Source organism: Astatotilapia calliptera, chromosome 9 (genome assembly GCF_964374335.1).
Source record: "Astatotilapia calliptera chromosome 9, fAstCal68.1, whole genome shotgun sequence".
Taxonomy (NCBI): Eukaryota; Metazoa; Chordata; class Actinopteri; order Cichliformes; family Cichlidae; genus Astatotilapia; species Astatotilapia calliptera.
This window is the reverse complement of record NC_137430.1, coordinates 3,449,689-3,475,515: the sequence shown is the minus strand read 5'-3', so window position 1 is coordinate 3,475,515 and position 25,827 is coordinate 3,449,689. Positions and strand designations below refer to the sequence as shown.

Genomic DNA, 25,827 nt, shown 5'->3' with positions numbered 1-25,827 from the left:
TGTCCAGCACATTCCACAGATGCTCGATTGGACGGAGATCTGGGGAATTTGGAGTCAGCACCTCAAATTTGTGCTCCTCAAACCATTCCTGAATCATGTTTGCATTTAAGGTAAATGATCCTGCTGGAAAAGGCCACAGCCGTCAGGGAATACTGTTTCCATGAGAGGGTGTACATGGTCTGCAACAATGCTTAGATGGCAGGAACCAAGGTTTCCCGGCAGGACATGGTCCGAAGCATCACACTGCCTTGCCTTCTTCCCATAGTGCATCCTGGTGTCAGAGGTTCCCCTGGTGAGCAGTGGCTTGGTCTGAATCGTCAGACCAGGGCTCCTTCTTCCATTGCTCTGTGGTCCAGTAGCTCACGAGCCTACTGTTGGTGCTTTCTGCAGTGGACAGGGGTCATCATGGACACCCTGACCGGTCTGCAGCTAGCCAACTGTAATGCATTTGCTCTGACACCTTCCTAGCAGAACCATCATTAACCTTTTCAGCAATCTGAGCTACAGTAGCCTGTCTGCTGGACTGGACCACACCATCCAGGCTTTATTCCCCACAAGCATCACGGGGCCTGTCGTCTTCTAGCCATGGCAACATGGCCTGTGTCAAACTCGCTGAAATCCTCTGACTTGACCATTTTTCTTGTTTCTAACACGTCAACTCTGAGGACTAAATGTTCACTCGCTCCCCGATATATCCCACCCACTAACAGCTGCCACCGTGAAGAGTACTTCCTGCTTTTTGTCTTTTGATATGTATATGCACGCTGAACACAAACATCCTGAGGAGTCTTGAACGATTAGTGAATCATCAAATCAGGGAATGACTCCAATTGTTCATCACAGCTGCAAGTAACAGTCTGCAAGAATGCGAGACGTTGATGCATCCTTGCATTTTATTAAATGAATAAAATAGAAGATCAAACTGTGAGTGCTTCATGATGCCAGCGGTGCAAAATGACCTACAGTTCTGGTCATTTAATGACATTTTAGAGGAGACAGTCTCATTGATCCTTACATACAGTACCGTATTTTCACGACCATAAGACGCACTGTACTAAAAGGCGCAGTCTCAGTTATGTGTGCCATTACTGTATTTAACACACACATAAGGCGCACTGGATCATAGGGCGCATACAAATACCGTATGCGTATTTAAAAATAAAGCGGCAGCAAACCTGAGTTCGGTACCTTACTCACATTTTTATTACCGGTAATCGTCATCATCAACAACACACAAGCATACAAGTGTGCGTATTTAAAAATAAAGCAGGAGCAAAACAAAGTTTGGTACTCACATTTTTATCATCAATCAAACCCATCGAAGTCCTCATCCTCTGTGTCTGAATTGAAAAGCTGCGCTAAATCTCCATCAAACATGCCAGGTTCACTGTCTTCACCGTCAGAGTCACTTTCCGTGCCGTGCGGCTCCTCGGAAATGATGCCGGCTTTTGCGAAAGCTCGAACAACAGTGCCAGCAGACATGTTAGCCCAAGCATCTACAATCCATTGGCAAATTGTGGCGTAACTCGCCCGGCGCTGCCTTCCACTCTTGGTGAAACTGTGGTCTCCACCGGTCATCCATCGCTCCCAGGCCGCTCGCAGCCTTACTTTGAACGGGCGGTTCACACCGATGTCCAGCGGTTGTTGTTCCTTTGTCAGGCCTCCCGGAATGACAGCAAGCTCACAGTTCATTTGTTTCACTAGTTTTTTCACATCGGCTGTGAGATGGGCACGCATAGAGTCACAGATTAAGAGCGATGGTGATGCGTGGAAAAAACCACCTGGTCTCCTTACATACACCTCCCTCAGCCACTCTTTCATCATTTCCTCATCCATCCAGCCCTTTTCATGTCCCTTAATGATGATTCCTGCTGGAAACTTCTCTTTAGGCAAAGTCTTTCGCTTAAAAATCCCCATAGGCGGCAGTTTCTGTCCATTAGCACAACAGTAAAAGACGACTTTTCATACCCCGTTGTGCGTATCGCTACCGTGCTGGTCCCCTTCTTCTCCACAGTGTGACTCACCGGGATGTCAAAAGTGAGCGGGACCTCGTCCATGTTTGTGATGTGGCTGGGCTGGATGTTTTTGTCGCCGATGTGTTTGCTGCAGTAGGAGCGGAAGATGGCCAGCTTTTCCTTATAATCCGCTGGAAGTTGCTGCGCTACCGTAGTCCTGGTCCGGATGGAAAAATGGCACCGTTTCATAAAAAGTGAAAGTGAAACTGCTTTTAGCCGAATGGTGACCGTCGAAACGCTTCTCCCGCTCGTTCTTTGCTCGATGATCCACCGCTCGAGTCTTTCCTCCAACTCGGGCCACCTCGCCTTATGTCCGCGGAAACTCAGCTGCGTTTTCTTGACCTGCCGGAGCTTGTTTTCTAGCTTCCTCCATTTGCGAACCATCGATTCGTTAATCTTAAATTCTCTCGCCGCTGCTCGATTTCCATGTTCCTCCACATAGCTGATGGCCTTCAGTTTAAACTGTGCTTCGTAAGCGTGTCTCTTTGCCATTTTCAGGGTTGTTAAAACAACGATGTTCCGCATAATGCACATACCTGTCCTTTTAGACAGGTATGTGCGATAAAGTCAACGCACGCACTTCACCCTTTAGCGTTCTCATGGTGTTCTCTACTACGTCCTCCTTACAACACACAGGGCGCACTGCGCTATAGGGCGCGCCATACTTTTTGAAGAAAATCTAAGACTTTTAAGTGCGCCTTATGGTCGTGAAAATACGGTAATGCACGTTTAGAAAGGTTCATTTTAAATGTATTTCTTATCCTTTTAAAATGTTTCGAGGTTTTGAACTCAGCTATAAATGACATGAATGATATAATGTATTACTCTTAATGACTTTTCTATTGGACCATCTTCTATCTGCTGCAGACATTTCACTTTGAGCAGCTGAATATTTTATCCGTATTTTCTCTGCAGATAAACAAGCTTTCCTCTATGTACTCGTGTTTTGATTGTTTTACGGTGTCACAAGGAAATTACTGGACTGTTGGATTTCCAGCAAAGAAAGAGGTTCTTGTCTTGGTCAGCTGGTTGCAGGGATGATAGACTCAGATTGCCTAGAGCCTTAATTTAACAGGCAGAAAACAGCCAGGATAGATTAAGACAGGAGAACAAATTTAATTCAGTGCTCAGTATCGGAGTGCATTTTGCCCGCATGCATGAGTCTGTGTCGATGTAGCTACTGCTCGTTATTATTTGTTGCAATTGTCAGGAAATATACCAGAAGACTGTAAAGCAACAGAGTGACTCCTGTATTCTACATTTAAATTCATTTTATTTTCTCAGTAACTGATTACAGTTACATTTATTTCATTTAGCAGTTATTTGTTTTTAACTCCTTTACACACAGGACACAGGAGTTACTTGAAGAAGACTTTATCAGTTACATGAGTTCCTTTTCCCTTGTAGATGCACTCGTTTGTTCATCTTTGAAAGTAACAACCTTTCAGTGAGAGTTGCTCTTGTGCGTTTTACAAGCTGCTACATGTCTTTGGATGTGACAGCACTAAAGTTAACATTCCAACACTGTGTTTTAGCCACATTTCTGTGGCTCTAAAATACATGTGTTCATCTATATTTCACTACAATAGAGCTTTCACGCTGTCTTGTCCAAACAGCAGCGAGTGTTCTGCGTGAAAAGGCGACTCTGTCCACCGACTGCACTTATCAGCAGGCTGAAGCTAATAATATCACACTGGTCTTTTGGTGAAAGATAAAAGCTTCGGGCAAGTGTCAGAACCTTATGTGGTTATGTGTGCACAAGCTGATGCTGTAAATGAAAAAGAAAGTCCTCCAGCCCTCAATTTGAAACGTAAGTGTTGGAATAAGGCAGAGAAAAAATTAAACAAAGTAAACTTAGTGTTTAAATGTGTCCACGGGTGTTTGTGTGTTTCTTTCTATACTTTGGATCTTTTAGTACCTTAAGTCTGCCAAGATTACAGACTGCTGCCTTTTGTGATAAACACATTAAAAGCCAGGCTCTCTTTACGTGTCACAGGATACAAACTGCAGATCATTCACTATCTGCGTGGTGTGTTCCCATATTTGTGCTGTATCTAATTTTAATAATCTGGTTTTGGTTGGACTTTTGTTAGAATATGTATATGTAGCAATGATGTGATGCATTAGCACCCCGTGTATCTCTATCCTCCAGCAGCAAGCTGCATCGTTGCACTTCGACAGTCGGTGAATCGAAATGTTTTTGTTGAGCTCCGGATGAAATCTCAGGCAGTGTGTGCGTCTCATTGGTGTGCAGTTCAGCAGAGTCAGCCACCCAACAGGAGCTATGTGCACAAATACACCTTTACCAAACAGACATGATTTGATTCTGCATTATTAAACGGGTGTCAAGCCGATGAGCTGGTGCTTGCCTCGGTGCTCGTGGTTCACTGGCTCTTCTGTTTACAGTAGAAAATGAACGCTGTGAAATTTTAATGTGCTTCTGTCATTTGAACGGCCTCTTTTCTAATGCCGAGTATGGGCATGGATGAGCAGCAGTGTTTGACTGTATAAAATATTGACCAGTTTCTCGTCACGACATATCGGCCATGTTTGCAGAGGTTTTGGAAGCATCGCAGCTGCAGACACTTGAAGCATTGGATTGGACGATATTGTAGTCTGATGTCACTTTTGGATTTTTTTAAAGATTAGGTTTTGGCCAATGAGTTAGCAACAAACTGACATTAAAGCAAACAGAAAAGTATTAGAAGAGTGAACGCAGTCTGACACTGAGGGTCCATGTCCATACTGGTTCTTTGTAATGAACATTAATAACTTTAAAGCCATTGCAACACTGATTCTACTGTAGAGACATGCACAGGTGGAAACTGTTCATCACTGCCTTTATTACCTGTTGAAGATCAAGTTCTGGCTGGTGGGCGGAGCTCAGCGTTCATTCAGCTTCAGCATCATTCTGGCTTCTTGGCTAGCTTTGTGTTAGCATGCTGCCTGTGCAGATGCTTGCTCACAGTCAAAGTTGTGTTAGCAGTTAGCAAGTAATGTCCTCCTACCTGCACAAAAGAGAACTGAAGAACCTTTGTGACGCATGGAAACACATAATGCATTACTGCAAAGACGAGTGTGATTACAGTCACATGTTAATTTTGAATGTGCTACACCCAACACTGAGCATGTGCAATATCCATCTTTTAATGACTTACACAACATCAGATGTTCTTTAACCAAATCTTAGCTGAAGATCAGATCAGTAACAGATCAGAATCCTCTGTAGTTACTTAGAAAACACTGACAAACGTGCGATCGTGGCTCAAGAGTTGGGTGTTCATCTTGTAATTGTAAGGTTGCCAGTTCGAGCCACGGCTCCGACAGTCTCGGTCGTTGTGTCCTTGGGCAAGACACTTCACCTACCGCCTACTGGTGGTGGCCAGAAGGGCCGATGGTGCGATATGGCAGCCTCGCCTCTGTCAGTGCGCCCCAGGGCAGCTGTGGCTACAACTGTAGCTGCCTCCACCAGTGTGTGAATGTGAGAGTGACTGAATAGTGGAATTGTAAAGCGCTTTGAGGGGTCCCGAAAAGCGCTATATAAATGCAATCCATTATTATTATGCTTATAGATAAGAAGTTAAATCTGGAAGCAGAACGATCCTGTGGGATAAACAGACACATGTTTACAACAGTTCACTTGCTACGTGCGCCTGCAGCTGACAGTTGGTCACAGGCAGAGACTCTCAGCTTGAGAAACTTTTTCATTTACTTCTCTGCCTTTCAGAGGTGCTTTAATCGCTTGCTGGTTTAACTCACCTCACTTTATGTTGTCACTGGGTTTTTATCATCCGCCATCGCTACAAGTTACAAGACGTTCCTGACAGTCATGTGCTCTCTGGTCGTCACATCGCTGCTCGTCTCTTCCTCTGTGTGACTAAACTGCCACGCAGATCCAAATGTTCCAGTTTATGAACATGCACTATCAATTTTTATTATAGAAATTACATTTATGGCTGCGTGTCATGCAGACTGTCCCCTGTCAGGCTCTGTCATTGCTGCTCACTTTGTCAGTCTTTAATCATTTTTTTGACTTTTCAGCTATTTCTTGCTGTGTATTCATCCCTCCTGGCCATGTTCCTCTAACCTTCTCTGTCTTTCTCACTTGGTCCCACTATCACAGCCTCGCTCTTATAGGTTATTCCTCTCTTTTGCTATTCCCTTCATCTCTTTCATTTCATTCTGTAAAATAGAGAGGACGTCACCATCTCCACTGTTTCAAATGACACCATGACTTCATTAAATGTGAAATAAAGTGTAAGCAAGTTGTTGAGATATCAACCAGTTGCACAAAGCACCGACCTCTGTGCCGGTGCCTGTGGCTCAGTCTTCTGCACCGACAGAAGATTTGATTGAAGATTAATGATGGAAGTGTCATCGCTGTTCAGTCATCAGCTTTTTTATGGCTGCAGCTGTACTGAACACCTCCCAGGTGTAGGTGTGAGTGTGAGCTATTTAAACTTTGCTGCCTGTAAAAAGGTGAGTCATCACCTTCACAGTCCTTGGCGCTGTGCACGGCTTCATAGGCGGGCTCCCTTTTCTTTACATTATTACCTTTGATCCTTTCCTGTGAGCAAGCCAAGAAGAAGGTCAAGCATTGGGTTTCTTCTCATTTAGCGTGGTCCTTATCGTTCTGTCTCCACATCACTTTCTTCAGAGGTAGTTGTTGCTTTATAAATCTATGAGTAAGAGCAGACTAGTCCTCTGGTATCCTGTCATTGTGTTGAAACGTGACTTTGCAGAAAGACAATGTGACAGCCTTGATGGTTTAGCAGGTGCACACCAGATATGTGACATTTAGGGTTTTAAACTTGATTTATGTCTTGTCATCTCTCGCCCTGTCTTGTCACTCTAAAGCACACGGTGTCAAATAAAGCAGGGCTGACACTGAAGCAATCTACTGGACAGCCCGAGCTCTGGCTTGAGCTTCACTTTGAGTCGTGTATTGTCAGCACGTCACTTGTATTCGACTTGCCTCTTAACGTCTAAGCTAGTTAATTTTGTCTGTAGTTTCAAGTCAATCAGTTAAGTAAGAAAATATAGCACAGTCAACCCCAAATGCAGTGTGTCAGAAGCACAAATCCTGTCAGTTTCAGGGATGAATATTAGCAAGGAGGACTTTCTCCAATGATGCTGGCCTCTGCTACACCAATCGACTAGATCGACGTGGGGAACAAACAGGATGTTGTGGGTGAAGTGAGGAAAACAAATCGTCTCGGTGGCACAGGCGGACAGCTCTGTAAACTGCTCCTCTCTTTGCTTTAAGACTCCTCCCTCCGGTGCTGTCCTCAAATACAACTTTGCCCTAACTGCACTTAAATGTGTCTTGACATCTGCACTTTTAACAGTCCTCATGGCAGTGTTTTTCAGTTTCACACAGATGGCTAAAAATATCCCTCAAGATACTCCAAGAGGCGACGCACAGCTGTGGGGGACACTCGGCTGAACTCTAGGGGTGTGTGGGTGTGGGTGCATTATTCAGCAGTGTTTGTGCCCGCTCACACAAGTGCATATGTGGGCAGGTCAGGATTCAGACATGATTTATGGTGATAATTATGCCCATTCTGGAATTGAAAATGCACTCTGCGGGTGATCTTATGATCTCGCTTGGGCAGCGGTTGTCCTTCTCTCCTGGATCGGCTGGAGGTTTCTTTAGGAGCCTTTCCAGCTTTGACAAAAGTCCAGCTGGGATAACCACATTTACTCTTCTTGATGTGATCTTCTGCCTCCCTGGCTGCTGTGTCAGTGGGGATGGTGTTCGCTCTGTGTTGTAGCGTCCTGATGACTCCCAGTTTGTGCTCCAGTGGATGATGAGAGTCAAACCTTAAATACTGATCCGTATGTGCAGGTTTACGGTACACATCAGCTTTTAGATGTCCCCCACTACTGATGGAAATCTCACAGTCTGAGAGGGCTAACCTGCCACTTTTCATATCCTCCCTGGTGAATTTGATGTGTCGGTCCACGGAGTTAATGTGATCCGTGAAATGTGGTACGTCCTGAGATTTGATTTTCCCAGGTGTCATCCACATACCTGAACCAATGGCTTGGTGGTGTTCCAGGGTAGGATAGCAAAGCCCTCTTTTCCACTTCTTCCATGTACAAATTGGCCACGATGGGTGAAACTGGGGAGCCCACGGCACACCCATGTTTCTGCCTGTAGAATTGACCCTTGTATGTGAAGTAGGTGGAATGAAGACACAGTTCAAACACACTTGGTTGATGCTGAGAGTGGTACTCATGGCCACTGATCAGTGGGTTTTGGTCAGTGGTTGTTGATCAATGGTCATGAGAATTTGCATAATTAAGATTAAGGAACTGACCTCCCAGCCCATTGTTCCTTCAGTGGGCTGGTTTCAGTCATTATGCAAATGCACTGTTTATAAGATTGAAACCTGAAGTCAGCTGAGGCTGAAGAAGTCACCTGGATGATGATGAAAAGTTTCTCCCACAAAACGCTACGTCCAGATGAACAGAATCAACTTTTGGAGATTTACTTACCTGGATGATTGAGAATGCATCCAGACATTAATGCTGTATTCTATCACAACTGCTCTATTCCCATGTTGCAGCAGTAGCCTATATGAATGACTAACCTCGTATTGTGGATGAATTATCTCAGTTGTTCTCCTGAGTGAAGTTTGGTCCTTTTACAGCATCCTGCGATTGCATTTGTCCCTAACCATCAGGAACCCTCACGTTAACTTTTATTGAGTGGAAAAAAGTTAGCGTTCATCCTCCAGCTTCACTGTGTTTATGTTATGCTAACGTAGCTGTGTCGCTAGCGATCACGTAGCACATCATTATATAGCAGCTAGCCCAACTTCAGTAACCCTACAAACGTCACTGCTGTTTAGTTTCCTGTCTTCATTTATGCTGGAAGTGATAGCAGAGATGTACGTTTGAATTTTTTCAGAAATCTCTCAGTCAGAACATGCTATATCATGCTTAGGTGGAAGCTAGCGAGCTAACTTCCTGCTAACTTCTAACTCTGTTAAATGTAATAAATTCTGTTTTCATGGATGCCTGGATGTTAAACTTAATTGTTACACCTGGTAAAGCAGCAACACTGATCATTTTATTAGATGAAAGAATTTAGACAGTTTTTAACTCTCAGTGATGCTGCAGTGATCGTTTGACTTTGGGACCTGTAGGAGACGGAGTTTAGGACCCAGATTCCTCCGCGTGGCTCTTCACTACAGTAGCCGTAATGCTCCGACCATCCATCAAGCGGTGCGGCTTCGCAGCTACCAAGGTCGTACTAAAACATTTTTGACAGATTGTTGATTTTTTTTTTTTTTGTGTGTCCCGTTTGGATCTTTAGCCGTCAGAATTGTTGTCTTAAGGCCAAGAAAGATGCCAAGCGGATTTATTTTACCAAGTGGATCATCATGGCCTTGCCATATTGGTCCATTTGATTGACCTTTATTATAATTATGAATTTATTTTATTTTCAGTTGCTACAAACGGGACAGACATGGCTGGGGGATAGGACAGGGAGAGAGAATGAAAGAAAGAGAGGGAGAGAAAGAAATCCAAAGGGGAGAAGAGACGGTGAGAAGGGGGGGAAGAAAGAAAAAAAAAACAAACAAAAAAAAATAAAACACCTGGGTCACCTGTATGGAGAAAAAAAACAGAAGAGAAAGCAAACAACAAAGAGCAACATAATAAAAAAAACAGCACCATCACAATAAACTAGCTAGCAGTAGATATCAGTAGATACTAAATAATAAACGATATTGTGCAGCACGCAAGATAGACAGCGCACAATGTGCTTTGAGGCAGCAGCCAAGAAAGCTGTAGTCCGCGTCTGTGAATACCCGTGTGTACACCTGTGTGCATACCTGTGTGGATCAGCATGTTTGCATTCCAAAGGTTTCTCCATGTAACGATCTGCTAGGGAGTGTGGGGGGGCCACAGCCCCGTCCTCCAGGGTATGAAGCAGGTATGGAGGAGATCAAAACTCCAGACATCCAGAGGTCCCCAGAACACAAGAGACCAAGGAAGACCAACAGAGGGGCAGCCGCGCCACTGTCCCAGTAAGAGCTGAGGAGAGTCCCAGATGAGGGCTCACTCAGCAGCCACGGAGCAGAAGCCAGGGGGAGTTGCAGTGACGCGCCCGTGAGCTCCGCCGGCAGCCAGCTGTGCCTGAGTGACCGAGCCCCAGGCCGAGAGGCCGGGGGCACCCCACCTCCGAAGTGGCCCGAGCGAGCCCCAGGCTCCAGGCCCCGATAAGCGGCCGCCAAGGAGTGAGCTGGTGTGTACCCGGACGCCCACCCCCAGACACAAAGAACCACCAACGCACCGACACCTGAGGGAGTCCGCCACTGGCAGGGGAAGTGGTGGTGGGTGGAGATAGGCCTCCAAACCTTGGAGGGCCTGAGATGTCCCCAGAGAGGTGGCGTCTGATACCCAACCTGACATATAGACACAGACATACAGGCACACACAGACACAAACATCCATTCCCACCCTCATGCTCTCATATGCACTTACTCCACACTCAACCAACGTGGAGACAGACATAAAGAGACGCTGTACACACGATCACACTCCCCAAGCGTACTCTACGAACCGGGTCTAGGTACCCTTGCCCCTGGAGGGGGAACTGCACCCAGACCCAGGTGGTGTTACCCTTTTCCCTGCGGTGGGAGGAGGCAGACCGCCCCGACTCCGCAGCAGCAGGGAGGCCCCACACTCCAGACCGCAGTTGGACGGCCAACTCCTCCTCCTAGCCCCCCCGCTCCAGCAGGTCGCAGAGAATGGGGGTGAGAGAAGACTCCAAACCTCCCACCCCCACTAAGGAATTTGGAAATATATGAATCCAGAGATCTGAACCAATCTTGTGATGGTTTGTTAGGGATCATCAAAAATAAGTAATTTATTTTTGGCAAGATCATCATTTTTATAGTGGCGACCCTTCCCATGAGTGATATGGGTAAAGATTTCCATCTAGTCAGATCGCCTTCTACTTTCTTTAGAAGTGGGATGTGGTTTAATTTAGTTAAGTCTGAAAGCTTAGGAGAGACATTAATACCTAAATATTTAATATTTCCGGATTGCAGTGGGGCAGAGGAAGAATTATGGAAGGAGCAGTTAATGGGGAGAAGTGTAGATTTTGGCCAGTTAATTGAATAATCTGAAACTCTTGAAAACCAGTTTATTAGAGTAATTACCTCAGAGAGGTTGGTTTGTGTGTTTTGCAGAAAAAGCAACACATCATCCGCATAGAGACTGATTTTATGTTCTATGCTCTTACATTTTATGCCCTTAATTGTTGTAGCCTGTCTAAATGCTGCTGCTAGAGGTTCGATAAAAATTGCAAAAAGTGAGGGGGAGAGTGGGCATCCCTGTCTGGTGCCCCTCAAGAGACAGAAGCTGGAGGATGTCTGGTCAATTGTTCTGATACGAGCTGTTGGGGAATTATATAACATTCTTATCCAGTTTATGAAAGAGTTTCCAAAACCAAATTTGTGTAAAGTTGCGAATAAAAATTTCCAGTTAACTCTGACAAATGCTTTTTCTGCATCTAGAGATAATATTATGGTTTCGATGTTTTTATCGTATGAGTAGTCTATTAAATTAAGTAATCTACGAGTGTTTGTTGAGGAGTGCCGACCTTTTATGAAACCAGTTTGGTCAGGATGAATTAAGAGGGGGGTCATTTTCTCTAATCTCTTTGAGAGAGCTTTGCAGATTATTTTAAGGTCTACATTTAAAAGAGAAATTGGACGATAGCTTGAGGGAAATAAAGGGTCTTTGCCTGGTTTTAGCAGGAGACTAATGTTGGCAGAATTCATATTTGGTGGTAGTCTGCCATTTTCCTCGATTTCCTGCAACATGCCGTGGAATACTGGTGCCAAAATTATCCAGGGAAGCCGTCTGGACCTGGAGCCTTATTATTGGGCATACTTATCAGGGCTTCCTGGAGTTCACTTGGCGTCAGTGGCGAATCCAGTTCCATTGCTTGACTGTCTAGTGTCACGGCCGGGCGGATCGCACACAGTAATTCGGCGTGCCCGTGTGGCGTGCTGGCTAGACCCAAGCGCGGCGAAGGCTAGCGGTGGGTTTGGAGCAGACACGCAGTTATTCTAGTAATGACCTGAGCACGAAGCGTGGCTTCGGAACGGTCGTTACAGACAGAGAGCGAGCGGAGCCGGGAAGAGAAAAAGGATTGAAAGGGGTTGTAACTCACAGTTGCTGAATCAGGCGGAGACTGACGTCGGCAGAGTTTCGGAGCTCCTGACACGAGGATACTGATGTCTGAGCGGCGAACAGGTGGGTGGCGTCTCTCTTTTAACCCCGGCCCCGTGATCAGCTGATCACAGCCGATCACCGGCTGACATCTAGTAATTTTGGAAGAGTTACGTTGTCAAGGAACAGATCAATTTCATTTTTAGATGGGTTTATTTGTGGTGAGTATAAAGTTTCATAGAAATCCCTAAAAATGTTGTTTATTCTTCCAGGATCATATATTGTGTTCCCCGATAAATCTTTAGCAGCACATATAGTTGTTTTTTCTTTATTTATTTTTAGCTGGTTAGCTAGAAATCGACCTGATTTGTTACTGTGTTCAAAATTCTGCAAGCGAAGTCTTTGTATAAGGAATTGTGTTTTTTTATTACAGTTTTTCTCAGTCGCTTTGGTGCGTTCCTCAGAACACCATTAACATTTGCACAGCAGTTAGTGCATTTCCCAAAACAATTAGTGCAAACTGCAAAACCTAGTGGATAGCCTGCAAAAGCACGTCACATGCACAGAATTGATTATCCATACCTCAAAAGCAAGTATCCATGTCAATGAAACTGTCAGTGCCATCAAAATGAAAAGTCTTGACACCATCTTTATGAACAAGATAGTCAAATGGCATTGTCATGTTTCCACTATGACAGTTTATAATTTCAGTGTTTCCCATTGCAAAAACAATTGGTGACACCTGAAAATGCTGACGACAGCACTATGGCCTACCTGTACAGCCATCTGAAATGTGCAGTAAAGTCACTGTAGATGTTATGGGAGTCTTGGGAGTAACTGAGACACTGAATACGTACGTTTCACATTTCCTGTGTAGAAGTGTTTGTAATCCTACAGAATTGTGCAAAAGAAAAATATGCTACAGTCATTTGTGCACTGTAGAATACATGTAAACATAAAATCACCCATTTGGTAGAGCTGTGCACTAATGTGAACAATAAACAGCACATGTAACAGTACAGTAAATCATTCTGGCACATCCAGACGTTCCTGTCTGTCTGGCCACATATTTTCATCTACATCACAACAGATGTTATCCCTCGCAATGCAGCGAGGAAAGTATCTCCTGGAGTGGCGAATCCATCCTCTGCAGGACCCTGCTGTGATGTCGTCACATGCTGCATCCATGGCTGCTAGCAGGGCCATTTGCTCATGTGGATTTCATTTGTCTTGAGTACTCTGTCAATTGTTGAAATTGGAACAGATTCAATATTGCCAAATACCGTGTAATTCTCTATGACAGCGCTTTGTATGTCTCTCAGCTTTATTGCATTGTTTGCAATGACCAGTGCACAAATGGCTTCTTCTTGCTGTGGGGTAAAAAGGGGCCCTCTTCCGCCTCCGCGAGGTTGTCTTACAATCCTATGTGGTGCAGAGTGAACTTTTTGTGAAATTGCAAATACAGTACAGTAACATGTGATGTGTCTGAGATGTCACACTACAGTACAGTGTATTACTGTTTGCATACCTGTTTTCCCTACGGAATGTTTGAATGATTGAACTGACAGTAGTTCTTCCAATATTGGGTTGCACCCTTCGACCAGCCTCCTCCATGGTGAGGCTGTGATTGACAACATGGTCCACAATTGTAGCCCTTATTTCATTAGGAATCCGCCTATATCTGCCTCTTCTCCCTCTTCCCCTTCCTCCCCGCATCCTCACCCCTCCTCCACGGTGCTGACCTTCCATTTTGTGTCACAGAAGTGTAGAAATGGTACACACTAGCTCCTGCGCAGTTTATATATGCTTGCCAATTTGGGATTCACAGGATTCATCCATAATTGACAGTGAACAAGTTGTTTGTCATTGGTTACAACTAAACTTTCACACGCCTCCTCATGAGTGACAGCTGTAATTCACCTGAGATCAATTGTTCAATTTCAGAGACATTTCCAGGAACAATGATACAGGAAGGTATAGGATTTGCTTGACAGATGGCCAATATTTGGCATGTGATAACTAGTTCAACAATTTTGTGTGTGATGACTCAAGCAATGGATGTATGACTATTAGTTTTATTGGGAACGACTATTCAGCATCCATAGGTATGATTACTTTTGACTGACATGACATAAGCAAATGGAAATGTCAGAAAGCAGCAGGGAAATGTATGGAAGCAACTGATTCATGTCCAAAATCATTTGCAGTTTGTTCAGAGAGAGGAGAAATTGCTACTATGATGTGCACAAATGACTGAGTGTTGTGGAGGTTGAACTAATAGTTATGAGAATTTCAATTCTGATCTGAGAAACGCACCAAAGCGACTGAGAAAAACTGTAATAGTTTCATTTAATTCTAGTTTTGTTTTGCGTATTTTGTTCAATGTTTCCTGATCTTGGTGGGACGCGTAGGCTTCTTCTAGTGATTTGATGTTTTTTCTAATTCCTGAATATTTTTGTTTTCTTCTTTCTTTTTGTGTGATGAGAAAGACATTATTTTACCTCTCATCACAGCTTTCCCTGCTTCCCATAGAACAGAAGCAGATATTCCGGGAGTGTCATTAAAGTCTAAATATGAAGTCCATTCCTTTTTAAAATATTTAATAAAGTCTTCATCTTTAAGCAATGATGTATTAAATCTCCAGTTTTTTCTTGGCGTAGTATTATTCTTGTGCATTAGTGTTAAAGATACAGGAGCATGATCGCTGACAGCTATAGGGTGAATCTCAGTGTCTGAAATGTCACTCAGCAGTGAGCTGCTGACCAGAAAATAATCCAGACGAGAGTAAGAGTGATGAACATGCGAGAGAAAAGTATATTCCTTACTGGTGGGGTGAAGGGAGCGCCATGCATCGCGAAGACCAAAGTCACTCATATACTGTTTGATTATATTTGTGGACTGCCAATTGCGCTGAGTTCCTGTTGTGTTGAGCCTATCCATGTCTTCATTTAGTCCAAGGTTGAGGTCACCGCCAAGAATGAGTGTGCAATCAAGGTGTTCAGAGAGTGCACTAAAAAATCCGTGGAAGAATGAGGGTTCATCAACATTTGGACCATATATACTTACAATACATAGTTTTTTGTTCAATATTGATAGTTTAATAATTAGAAATCTACCCTCTGGATCTATAACTGTATCGAGTACTGTAAAATTAACATTTTTATGTATTAAAATTGCTACTCCCCGTTGTCTAGAATTATAACAGGCTGCAAACACGTTAGGAAACTCAGGTGTTTTAAGTTCGTTTAAACCTGTGACAGGTTTGTGAGTTTCTTGTAATAAAACAACATCTGCCTGTAGTTTTTTAAGCTGGTTAAATATCTTTAACCTCTTTCCTCTGGTGCCAGCTCCATTTACATTCCATGTGACAAACCTCAGCATGCCCATAATTGTGTGTGTATTTCTAATGATGTACGCTGGGTGTTTCGTTTAGACGGGTGGAGAGAATGTGGAAACATCCCTTGTTTGTAAATAGAAAGAGAGAGAGGGGAAAAAAAGGTGTGGTGATTTGATTTTTAAAATCGGAATTCAACCAGAATTCATACATAAGACGCACCGGACTATAAGGCGCGCTGTAGATTTTATGTGCGCCTTATAGAGCGGAAAATATGGCATATGCCAAAACCTTTTTTCCAAACCTAGTGTACAAACGTTTCAAGTCAGTGAGTGAGGGTAAAACCATTAACTTAATTGAAATCGAAAGTTATTTGGAAATCCTGAACTGTAACTCTGTATGAAGGAAACATGAAAGAGGAAGCTGCCTCGAGGCTCCTGAGGACGAGAGAATGTATACAGGAATGAAAAGCCAGAGATTTGAACCAGAGAAGAAAGAAAGGTCCAGGCAGGATGAGCGGTAATAGTTTACAAGACAAATGTGTGAAATGTGACTGGCCTGCTGGGGAAGAAGAAAAGGAAGTGGAAAGGTGGAGCAAGGATTGCTGGATAGTGGACAGGGACAAAAAGATGCAATTAGAAAAGACGAAAGATTTAACAGGTCAGCAGGAGGCCAGGAGGAAACCGGAACACTGAGTGTAGAAGAGTAGTGAAAGCTCAGTGGAGCACTGGGAGAAAACGAAGAGGTGAGAGGAGGTCAAAGAGCAGACTGTACTATTTTATTTATTATTTTGCTTTATTTCTTCACATTTGGTTTGCCTTACTCTTATTTATATGAGAATAATTTTGTTTTTACTTTATTGTTACTATTTTGTCTGTATACAATGTTTCTACCAGAACAGTTGTCCTGTTGCAGTAATGATGGTTTCCGTTTAAAAGCTCCAACCCACTAGTACGACGTTCTCATGTACTAATGCAGTAATGAATGACTCGCACGTATTCATGGATCGGAACATCCGCATGTTCACAGTATAAACACACACCTGTTAGAACTTATAGGTATTACATTCTGGACAAAAATGACAAATAGTTCATGAAATAGAGGATTCTACGAAACAGCCACACTTCACTGCCTAATAGAGCCAGCTAGAGCAAAATATGTTACACAGCCATGGGAGGCAAACAATGTATAATATATTACCTGTTTCATATCGACTGCAGTGTTTTATTCAAATGCAGAAAAAAACACTGACAATTTAGCGGCAAGCAGTGCTTGCCTTGCTTGCCCAAAAGACAGACATAAATTAAAGTGAAAGCAATGTCTCTCCTGCATTTTGTAATAAACCTCCTCACCTGTTTGCATCTGTACTTTATATCAAAGTCATCTTGTGCCCACAACTTGTCTCTAGAAGAACGCTTGTCTTGTGTGGCTGTAGCTTAATAATCTGAGAGCTCCTTTTTCTGGTGAAGCATGTGCACTGTGGATGAATCTCTAGTCTTGCAAGACTGATGGCAAAATTAGCGCGCTAGACAAACTGCCACCGTCTCTGCTTTCACTCTGTGAGATTAGCTGTGATCTGTGATTTGCGAGGAAACGGAGCTGACCTTTAGCAAGCAGACGAGCTTCAGCGAGTTTTCATTTTAACTGCTTTGTTTTCTTTTACTGACTATTTTGTCCAACATGTGTGTTGTAGAGTAAATGGTGTGCAGTGTGAAAAACCTTTGAATGACTCCTTTAACATGTTAGTAGCAAATTAAGAGCCTGGTTAATGAATCTGAGCGTCAAAAGACATCAGCAACGGATTTACCGTCTTCGGCCTTGGACACTGTGGTGCTTTCCAGTGAATGAGTTGTAGCTAGAGACCTAGCTCTTGCACCAGTGTCGAACCACCACATGAAAAATAGGTCAGTTTATGTTTCCACTCTTATATGTGAATTCAAATCACAAGTGGTCCGAATGGGAGCGATCCAAGCGTAGCAGAAGGACTGGAACACAACAGGAGTTCACAAAGGGCCAGCCTCGCAGGAATAGTGGCCAGTTTTACATCGGGTATGCTTTTTGATCACACTTTGTATTTATATAAAAGTGATGCACGTAAGATCAAAGCATCGGTTGTCAAGCCAACCAACCTAATGCTGATCGTCGCAGGTGTCTGTGTGGCTACACTACACAGCTCCAAAAGTCAGGCCCCTGCTTTCAGCACTGCTGTTCACTGTGTGATTCTATTAGGCAGAGACACAGGCAGGCTGTTTTAATGCCTCTTTATACTGATTCATTCCTGCTCTCTTCCGGGCAGAATGCAGCCCAGACGATTGAATACATTACTGCAAGTAAAGCTACTTAGAAGTGCACCATAACTCCCGAGATTCCATCCTTGGAGTGCTTTTGTGGGAGACAGGGATGAGAGAGGAAAAGGATCTGTGTGTGTTTGGAGTGTTGTGCTTTCACGTGACTCCATGTCACACGCCGCTCGTGTGTCGAAGCATTTGTGTCAGCGCCACGGGGAAATGTGACTGGAATCATAGCTTTGGATTATGTGTGCGTGAGCTTGCTACATGGGTTTCTGTGCACATATCTTTGCATTGCACTATTATAAACGTGTGTAATGGACACAGGCTGCCTGGGAGGGCGGCCTGGAAAGAGTCATGAGAGCCGTTCTCATCATCTTCTGTGGTTTGGCTCTGTTACTGTGTATATGCTCGGGGTGTGTGTACATGTGTGCACGTTTGTTTCTTTACTTTCCTTCTTCTTTCCATACTTTCTCAGCCCTTCACACACATGCACACAAATGCCCTTTCTTCTTCCTCTTGTCTCTTCCCATGTTCTGTGTGTTCAATTATTCAGTGTCTGATCACCCCCTCTCTGTCTTCCTCTCCCGACACAGGTGCTGTCTCTGGGTGCAGATGTGTTGCCGGAGTACAAGCTGCAGGCTCCTCGCATCCACAAGTGGACGGTGTTGCACTACAGCCCCTTCAAGGCGGTGTGGGACTGGCTCATCCTGCTGCTGGTCATCTACACCGCCATCCTGACTCCCTACTCAGCCGCATTCCTCCTCAACGATCACGTGGGTTCTCATCTAAGGACAGAATCATTAAAGTGCACCTTGGTTTTTGTCTTAAAGTGATGTTCACATTAAAGATGACGTTAGCTTTAAATGATAAAGATCAGCGAATGTGCAAATGCTCAGGGTCCAGGCTTCAGACTCCACCAAACAGTTTCACTCGTCTTGCCTGTGTAGCAGCTGTAGCTGTACAGTAGCACAGAGGCTCCACCCACCTGGAGCCAAGGAAAAGTTTGCATAAAGGGAGGCGAAGTTAGCTGAAACAGCTGTCGATGAACTGAGGGGCTGCACAAAGTTCCAGTATGAGATGAATTAGGATTATTTTGCTCTAGTGGCCTGCTCTACAAAAACAAAAACATGGAGTTGGAACAAGTCCCTCTTTAATCAGCCTGCTGCCAACTGAACTGAGCTCCAAATCACCGAACTTTGTCACTGTTTCATGTTTTGTCTGCATGCATATGTAAATGATCCTTCATCCTAATCCATTTGAAAGATGTGCTGAATGTATTTTTAACTTACAGTACACTATATTAGCCTCTCCTTACTTGTTTTCCTCTCCTCTCTTCTCGTAGGAAGACCTAGGCATGCAGGGTTGCATTTACTCCTGCTCTCCTCTCAATGTGGTGGACCTCATAGTGGACATCATGTTCATTATTGACATCCTCATCAACTTCAGGTCTGAACTGTAGCAGCACTCCTCATTACAGCAACAGTCACAGAAGAGCCTGTAGTCAGATTTGGTGCTGTTAAGTAGAAAAACTGTTTCTCATCTATGCACATTATTCTAAACAGAGCTGGTTGTAAAAGAAGAAAGTGCAATAACAACTATTAGTTACATAATGCTCTCTGTTTCTCTCAGGACAACATACGTAAACTCTAATGACGAAGTGGTGAGCCACCCGGTGCGCATAGCTGTCCACTATTTCAAAGGCTGGTTCCTCATCGACATGGTGGCTGCTATTCCCTTTGACCTGCTCATCTACCGCAATGGAGAGGAGGTATGTCACGATGGAGGCGGAGAGATAGCTGCCTGTTTGTACGCTGCAGTGAAGTTATGAGGCAGGGTGGGAGGAAGAGAACGAGACAAGTGGTAGTGAGATGGAGGGGAGGGGGGAATGTAGAAGAGACGAATGGTGCACTGACATCTTGTCTGCCATCTCTTTAATGCAATGAAGTGAAGAAGATAACACGCAGAAAGATTAAAAACAAGGTGGAGGGAGGGGGAACAGGAAATAAGAAGAGAGGGAGAGGTGGATTCGTTTGGCTTCATAATTTAATTGTCTCCGTAGGGAAGTTGATTTGTAGTCAGCCATGAACAAAACATGTCTTAGATCAGCGCAGTGTGCACGAGACCCTAAAACTCATCTGAGCTCATCAAAATGATGTGTTTTTAATGACATCACTGCTTTCACGCTATAGTTACATCGAGCCCCAGCTCCCCCTCTCGCTCATAACTACCCGCTAGGACGACCGGCGCTCAGTTACCAAAGAGCGCGTTGTGTTTGTGCAGAGGTAAAGCTGGAGGATCCAACACACACATTACTGTTCCAGGGTCAGGGGATCACGCTGCGTGACAGACAAAACACACATGAAGCAGTCAGTCTGAGTCCGACCGTCATCGGTGGTGCCGTAGCTACGTGACCTAAATCTCCAAATGTGAACAAAAAGAAATCACCAGGCAACCACAAGGAGGCTTCTATGCTACTTTTCCTTAACCATCAATTTCACACCGAGGCTCAATCCTCGCGGACGGTACCAAACGACTCACGGACCGGTCCATGGCACGGGGGATTTCTTTTAACCAGCTGGTCAAAAACGTCGTACTTCCACTGTAAGAGCAAAGCTGAGAAAAGTTATGCTCACGACTGACTGATCTCTAGTTTGCACTGAACGTTCCAGATGCTTGATTCGCCGTTTAAAGCTGAGCTCTGATTCTTCCTGATTCTGTCTGTCGCTGTATCTCAGAGCCTCTGGTAAAAATCCAGGTCTCACTCACTCGTTGGCAGAAACAGAAAACTTTACACTAATGCAGCACAGCGCTTCTCATGCACAAAGCGAATGATGTGCCACTGTCAGTAACAAAAGGTTTGGTTTACAGCTCTACAGAAACATGCAGAGCAGTGTGTTTCCGTCTGGCTCAGTGGGTAATTAAGTTCTGTGGTTTAGTGGATGATTGAAGTGATGGTGGTGTTGGTTTGATATTCAAGGAAGTGGGAGGTGGGTGTCTGGAGAAAGAAGTGGGAGTTAAAGGAAGCAGTAAGTGAGTTGTGCTGTAGCCTGCCGAAGTCTCCCTGAGGATACTTCCCACACACCGAGGATATAAAACACTCAGGCTTAAGGTGATCGAATCGCTCCACACAAAAACTCCGCTGGAGGTAACTGTAAATATTGAGCAGCATTTTAAATAACAGAACTAATGAATAACAATTAAAGCAGCCTTCAAGATAAAATGAATGAAGGCGGGACTTCCCAACGTTCATGGGGAAAGCTTCACGTGGGCTCGCTCCACTGATGCTGCCCAGAAGAAGCCACTGAGCCAAGAAAGTGGAGACTTTCCTCAACAGACAACTGTTATTTACTGTTAGCACACACACACACACACACACACAGAGGACCAGGCACTCAGCCAGCGCAGTAATCGTCCTGTTATTTATTTGTTGTGTGGACACGAAGGAGCCAGCTGGAGCAGAGAGAAGAGAGGCCCACAGAAATGAATGGAGTCAGGATTTTACCACCTCCTCAACACTGAATCACATCAGGAAAAGACCAGAGTTACATCACCTGTGTGTGTGTGTGCGTGTGTGTGCGTGTGTGCGTGTGTGTGTGTGTGTGTGTGCGTGCGTGTGTGTGCGTGCGTGCGTGTGTGCGTGCGTGTGTGTGCGTGCGTGTGTGCGTGTGTGCGTGTGTGTGTGTGTGTGTGTGTGTGTGCGTGCGTGTGTGTGCGTGCGTGTGTGTGTGTGTGCGTGCGTGCGTGCGTGTGTGTGCGTGCGTGCGTGTGTGTGTGTGCGTGCGTGCGTGCGTGTGTGTGCGTGCGTGTGTGTGTGTGCGTGCGTGTGTGTGTGTGCGTGCGTGCGTGCGTGCGTGTGTGTGCGTGCGTGTGTGTGTGTGTGTGCGTGTGCGTGTGCGTGTGTGTGTGTGTGTGTGTGTGCGTGCGTGTGTGTGTGTGCGTGTGCGTGTGTGTGTGTGTGTGTGTGTGTGCGTGCGTGTGTGTGCGTGTGTGTGTGTGCGTGTGACAGGATGACAGCAGGTGGGAGTGCTGTGAGGAGATATCAGAGCGACTTTGCTTTCTGCCATGTTTAACGATGCCTTATCTCCACTTTCCTCTGTCTCACCCACGCCCATCAGACCACCACTCTGATTGGTCTGCTGAAGACAGCTCGTCTCCTACGGTTGGTTCGTGTAGCCCGAAAACTGGATCGCTACTCAGAGTACGGTGCGGCTGTCCTCTTTCTTCTCATGTGCACCTTCGCCCTCATCGCTCACTGGCTGGCCTGCATCTGGTACAACGCCATAAACTGACGATTCACATTAGATTCAAACTGTGTGTGAGTGCAGAATCCATACAGCAGAGATACTTTTCTCCTCCTATTGATGACCCTGACGCAAAATTCATGCAAAATCTGAAGGAGCGACGGGCTGTGAGTATGGAACTGGTATTCTACGACTGATATAAAAGGCCTTGAAGTCATACAACAAAATATTTCTATTGTAAAAGTGCAGCGATCAAATTAGAGAGCAGCTGAGTAGATGTTTAGACGCGATTACTGATGGTGACGGCTTTTAAAAGCCAACAGAGCCTTTTCTCTGCTCTAACACACCTGCGTCTGCAGGATGCTACTGATTCCTCACATTGCACTGCTTTGATCTTGTTCTGCTTCTCCCCCATCTGCTCCACAGTTCGGTAGCTGTAGTGGGTTTTTGTTTTAGTCATAGCTGTGTCCTCAATGATCTGTCAGAGCTTGTCTTGCATAAAAAAATGCTGGTTGATTGAAAGGTGATGGCAGGAAGGCAACAGCGTGCTGACGAGCTGTGTAGCTGTATAAGATGCTGCTGCACCATCATGCTTCCTCCTCCAGACTAACCAACTGCACACACTTTGGGTGCATTTCTTCAGTTTGGCGTGGAATATAATGTTTGCTGTCACGGAAAATGAAATGAAACTTGCTCCAAGATGATATTTGGAGCGGTTCTATGCCCACGTGGTACGTTCCTGAGCAGATTTCTGTTGTGGATCTTCACTGCAGAGCTGGCTTTCAGTCCACACTTTCTCAGGAAGGAAGACAGTGTTTGCTAAGAGAGTACCTTCTCACTTTCAGCAGCAAACTGGCACCAGTGCAAGTAACAGCTGACTTTTGGATAATTAGCTTTTGCTTTGAATAACTTAAACTACAGTTGTGTGAGACAGAAAGCTTTGACTCTGTCCCATGTGCCTGTGCTGTCCCGTGTTCCCACAGTGAGCCCTCGTGGCTTTTGCCTGTCTGTTCCTGAACTGCGAGTTACTTTCCCCAGTTCTGTGATAATTGCGCACCTTCTGTTTGGATCCACACTCTGCACAGCTCATCTTAACTGTGAGGCCTGTGGAGTCTGAGATGCAGCTCGTGTTAACACACATGTGAGTGCTCCGAAACGACCGCAGTTATAAAGGCCACTGCACTTTCTGATGATCCTTTAATCAGGTGCACCTGGCTCCTAATGAGCCCAAACAGCCGCATCAACCAACAACTCAGCATCTTCCAAAATGATCACTGGCAGCAGAGCAGGTGTCAGATTAGCAGCAACCACTGAGGGAACGTGCACTGCAATTGACTGCAATTTTGATCAGTTTTTCACATTAGAAGATGAATATTTATCAGTTGTACTCCAACCACAGCAGTCTCATTTTTCATCTCTGCTGTATGAAACTGATACAAACGTAAGGTGATTTTTATGATGCTGTATCGTGACATTTTTGTAATGCTGTTTATTTTTTACCAGGTATGCAATCGGTAGCGTAGAGCGGAACGGTTCGATCGGCTGGCTCCACACTCTGGGCGACCAGTTAGGGAAACACTTCAATGGTTCCATACCAGGTACTAATGATCACGTAATATAATAAACAAACTGGTGGCACATGAGTAATCTCAGTGTAAAATGAGTGCTGTTTCTTAAATTTGTAAACTCTGTAACATATCGCATTATTTCACTAGTTTAGTGTGTAAACACACAGCAGACCCAATGACTGCACAGTACCCCGCTGCAGCTTTGCAGCTCGCAGCCACACGCAGCGACAGTGGTGCGAGCACAGACTTTAAGCCAGCGAGGCGTGATTGCGGATGCCGCTCAGGTGCGTCCACCTCCTTTGCAGCGGCACTGCAGACCACGCCCACCACAGTCTGTTACTGTCACTGTCTTGGAGCAACTGAAACCCTCGGGGATTAATGAAGTATTCTGATGATCTTACCTGTAATGGGAGCTCAGTTCTGTGCAAATGACCGATAATAAGTCAACCCTCCGGTTACATTCTGCTAAATGAATATCATTGAGTATTAGTTTAGGTTATGTCAGCTTCCTGGACACTGTTGAGCTCCAGATGATTTGTAACCTCTCCACACCAGGTTCAGGACCTTCCATCAAAGACAAGTATGTGACAGCGCTGTACTTCACCTTCAGCAGTCTGACCAGCGTGGGATTCGGAAACGTGTCCCCCAACACCAACTCTGAGAAGATCTTCTCCATCTGCGTCATGCTCATCGGATGTAAGTCATGTACAAGCAGCTGTTTAAAGCCTTTAGACCAGAATAAAGGAAAGTTTGCAACAAATATGAACGCCACTAATAAAATGTAGTTCATTGTTATTAATCGGTAACAAACCTACAACAGCAGAAATAGCGTTCATAAGGGCAGTGTGTGTTACAAAGTGTATTTCACCGACCTCAGAGACGGAGAAGCCCTCACCCTGCGTCACTATAGAGAAAGAAGTCTGCAGTGCTTCCTGAGTGCTTTAATGAAACCAAACCACAGAATAACAAGCAGAATGAGTCTAGTCTTCATAATTTACTCTTAATAACATTTGAATGTAACTAAATATGCAAACACTTGTATATACAACCCTACTGATTGTGTGTTTCCATGCAACAGCTGCAAATCCTGTTCAGGTTTGTATAACCAAAGTAAAGAAACACTCGTAGCAGTTAAAGAAGGTCACTTTGTTTCTTTTTTATTATTGCGGGCTGCCTTCCTCCTCCACACAGTTTAGCACTTCCTTGGCCTGACAATGACCCGAGACTTGTAAAATGTCCATTGTTTAAGGACAGTCTTCTGCAGGATGTGTGCGATGAAATCACAACGACCACTGCAAAATCTGAAGCCAGAGATGGGTCGCGTTCACTCTGACACACACACATGCAGACATTTGCATACACACTTCTTTACACACAGCGTTTTTCAGTGGTTGATGTAGACAGTGATGGGAGCTGACAGAGGTGGGGAGGTTAGCAGCATCCAACATGACAAACAGAACAAAGCAAAGACTCTCATGAAGGATACGATACAAACTCTCTGTCCTCTGCAGCCAAAGCCCTTTGAGATGAGTCAACTTCCTGCTGCAAGAGCGTGGTCAGGGGTCAAAGGAGGGGGCGGGGCATGTTTTGATTGGTTTTTGTTACTCTGAATACAAAGTCTGCAAATGATCTGAATGTGCTGCAGTCATCCGGCTCAGCGAATGACATTATACATAATGGTAGGTGGAGTAAGACTGGCTATGATTTGTGGGGCGCTCCTGCCAACAGCATCAGAACCGGACCACAGAACAGTTAAACAAGCTGGCATCATGTGGCCAGCCAGCTGTGTGAGGGCTGCACCTGGTACCAGGATGCACTATGGGAAGAAGGCGAGCTGGCAGAGGCTTTGGCAAAGTCTTGCTGGGAAACCCTGGGTTTGGGGGAATGTTTGGTCCTGTCATCCATGTGGATGTTACTTTGGCACCTACCTAACCATTGTTGCACGCCACATACACCCTTTCATGGAAACGGCATTCCCTGATGGCCGTGGCCTCTTTCAGCAGGATAATGCATCCTGTCACGAAGCAAAACTTTTTTAGAACAACAAGAAGAGCGACCCATGGAGGCCCCACCTCACAACTTCCAGGACTTCCAGAGAGCAAAGGAAACCCCGCACATCCAAACGGTCTCATCACTGTATGAACGCTGCTCTAGCTCCATACTGTCTGTTAATGTGTGTGTTTT

The 25,827-nt window shown here is 44.8% G+C and overlaps 1 protein-coding gene across 1 annotated transcript in view; it reads left to right on the top strand.

The window, feature by feature from the left end:
* kcnh2b (potassium voltage-gated channel, subfamily H (eag-related), member 2b) overlaps positions 1-25,827 on the top strand; it is a 61,831-nt gene that overhangs the window by 9,920 nt on the left and 26,084 nt on the right. Inside the window, exons 3-8 of the mRNA XM_080306441.1 lie at positions 18,428-18,607; positions 19,177-19,280; positions 19,464-19,602; positions 21,950-22,104; positions 23,579-23,673; positions 24,199-24,339. Of these exons, the coding sequence (XP_080162567.1) occupies positions 18,428-18,607; positions 19,177-19,280; positions 19,464-19,602; positions 21,950-22,104; positions 23,579-23,673; positions 24,199-24,339 (814 nt within the window). The remainder of the gene's footprint in view (positions 1-18,427; positions 18,608-19,176; positions 19,281-19,463; positions 19,603-21,949; positions 22,105-23,578; positions 23,674-24,198; positions 24,340-25,827) is intronic.